Raw genomic sequence first — 2,405 nt, forward strand, 5'->3', positions numbered from 1 at the left:
TCCCAAAAATACTTTAAAATAGTATAAAAACGGGACTATAACTCACCTTAAGCAAATGAAGCAAAAAGGAAACAAGTATGCGAACAACAAGGCAAATGATCAAGAATGATCACAACTCCGACCTAAAAATAGAGCAGGTCGATATAAATAACTAACTTGGGTCAAGTCTTAGTATGTTCACCATAGTGCTTGTTGTAGTAAAGCAAAGAACAGCAATCATATGATCAGGATAACGTAAAACACGTACTTTCTATTTTTAGAAAGTTTCTATTTTTAGTAAGTTTCTATTTTTGGAAAGTTTCTATTTTTGGAAAGTTTCTATTTTGGAAAATTTTCTATTTTTAGAAAGTTTCCGTATTTAGAAAAGTCAACAAAAGTCAACTGACAGTTAAAGTCAACTCAAAAGTCAACTCAAAAGTCAACCTTGGTCAACATTAGTCAACCTTAAAGTTTAAAGTGTAAATCACATTAATAATATACGTTATAATATTATTTAAAATAATATTTGTATAAACCAGTCATATGATAAGTTTAATTAAATTAAATTGAATTATAAAGTTAATATAAGTTTAAATGATATAATATATATAACATAAGTATTTAATTAATTAGATAAATATTAGTTATATCATAAGTATTATAAATTAATAATGAATTATTAACCATAATATAAGTATCTAAAATTAATTATGAAATGTTACACATATCATAAGTATTTTGTTATAATTATTAAACCATAAGTTTTAATAATTAAATTGTATCATGAATAATTAATAACTAAGTCTTATTATAAATAAATATATAATTAATCTTTATTATAAGTCTTGATATAATAAATCTTATATCATACGTTTTATACTTATCATAAGTCTTTCATTAATAATAATTGTATTATTAAATCATAAGTTTAATTATAGGAATAATTAAATCATAATATAATTATTAAATGATATAATAAATATATATCATAAGTATTAATAATATTAATTACTTTTATAACCTAAGTAATTTAATAATAATGAAAATCATTATTTATATACCTAAGTTCAATTTCATAATCATAAGTTTCATTAAAATTTTGCCGGGTCATAACTTGAGCCTCGGGTGTCGGTTTTTGACGAATCTTATATATATCTCCTCGTCCAACAAACCATCCCGACACCTTAGGATACTCAAGAACACCCCATTCAGTCTTAAAAGCCGTGATAAATAGCCATGAACCAAACATCACTTTAATCCGTTTCAAAAACCGTTTTAATCATTCCGGGTGATCCGTGGCTCGGATTTTGATGACCCGCACACAGGGCCGGTCCCGAGAATTTGAGTGCCCTGAACGATGCGAAGAAAAAGGGCCCCAAGACCTGAAAGAATAAACTATGTTTAGCAAGAAATTTCACTACTCTAACGATTCTCAAAAGGACTTGCATCCAGTAATCTCTTTCTTTCATCAATTATTCATATTGAACTTTATTAATTGTTTCCTTCAACTTCAATCTTTTACGCATATCATACCATTTGCTCATATTTTCAAGATGAACCGGGGTACTTTCATGTATTCTGAGTTTTTTCGGAGCATGTAACCAATTTTTATAACCATTCTCGGCCAAACCACCTCTCGGCTGCCCTTTTCTAAAGACTTTACAACAAAAACAAAATATTTTGTCTAGCCCTTTTGAATATACTAGCCATGGTCGGTCACACTTCTCCAAATTTGATAAAGTTCTTGTGTATAAAGTTGCACAAAACATTCCCTTTTTGGTATACGGACCAAACTCTATGTTATTATCTCTTTTAGGACCCTTCTCAACCAAAAGTTTAATCTCATCAGAATTAAGTCCTTCCCAATTTCTCGGGTCAAATATATCAACAATGTTATGTATCACATCTTCTTCAATTATATTTGTCTCAACGGGTTCGTCTATTTCCGCCTCTTGTTCATCAATATGCTTTTGCCCTTCAGTTTCTTCTAGATTTACTTGTATATGCTCGTGCTCTTCAAGAATCGGTTTACTCAAATACTTTTCTAGTGCACCAGCTTGAGATTTTTTCATATCATCGTCTAGTCTTTTTCTCTTACGTTTTTCACAACCGGATAATTGTTTAGGCGCCATCCTTAATTCTATTTACCAAATCTATAAGACAATAACCATAAAACAATGATTGAGTCAAACTATACTCATAAACTCAAACATACTTATAATAAAATAAATAACATCAGTAAGAGTAATATAAAGATCGTCACATATATGAGCAATTTAACTACAAATAAAATAAACTATAAAGGCAAACTAAGGCAAATTTGAAATTTGTATGAAAAGTTTCAAGCTTGAACAGTTTATAGCACAAAAATAGCTACCAATTACCAAATAATGAAATAACAAACCCCCAAGGCCTTAAATAAATTG

General features: G+C 28.7%; 1 protein-coding gene across 1 annotated transcript; it reads right to left on the minus strand.

Moving 5' to 3' along the window:
• Positions 1–1,451: 1,451 nt before the first annotated feature.
• Positions 1,452–2,111, minus strand: LOC139859397 (uncharacterized). Its single transcript, XM_071848187.1, has one exon. It carries the CDS (start codon positions 2,109–2,111, stop codon positions 1,452–1,454), a length of 660 nt encoding a protein of 219 aa, XP_071704288.1.
• Between the last annotated feature and the right edge of the window lie 294 nt (positions 2,112–2,405).

The sequence above is a fragment of the Rutidosis leptorrhynchoides genome, chromosome 7, assembly GCF_046630445.1.
Source record: "Rutidosis leptorrhynchoides isolate AG116_Rl617_1_P2 chromosome 7, CSIRO_AGI_Rlap_v1, whole genome shotgun sequence".
NCBI classification, from domain to species: domain Eukaryota; kingdom Viridiplantae; phylum Streptophyta; class Magnoliopsida; order Asterales; family Asteraceae; genus Rutidosis; species Rutidosis leptorrhynchoides.

What these genes read in the sequence shown, in the direction of transcription:
- LOC139859397 (XM_071848187.1), bottom strand. Translation starts at nt 2,111, where the DNA reads ATGGCGCCTAAACAATTATCCGGTTGTGAAAAACGTAAGAGAAAAAGA.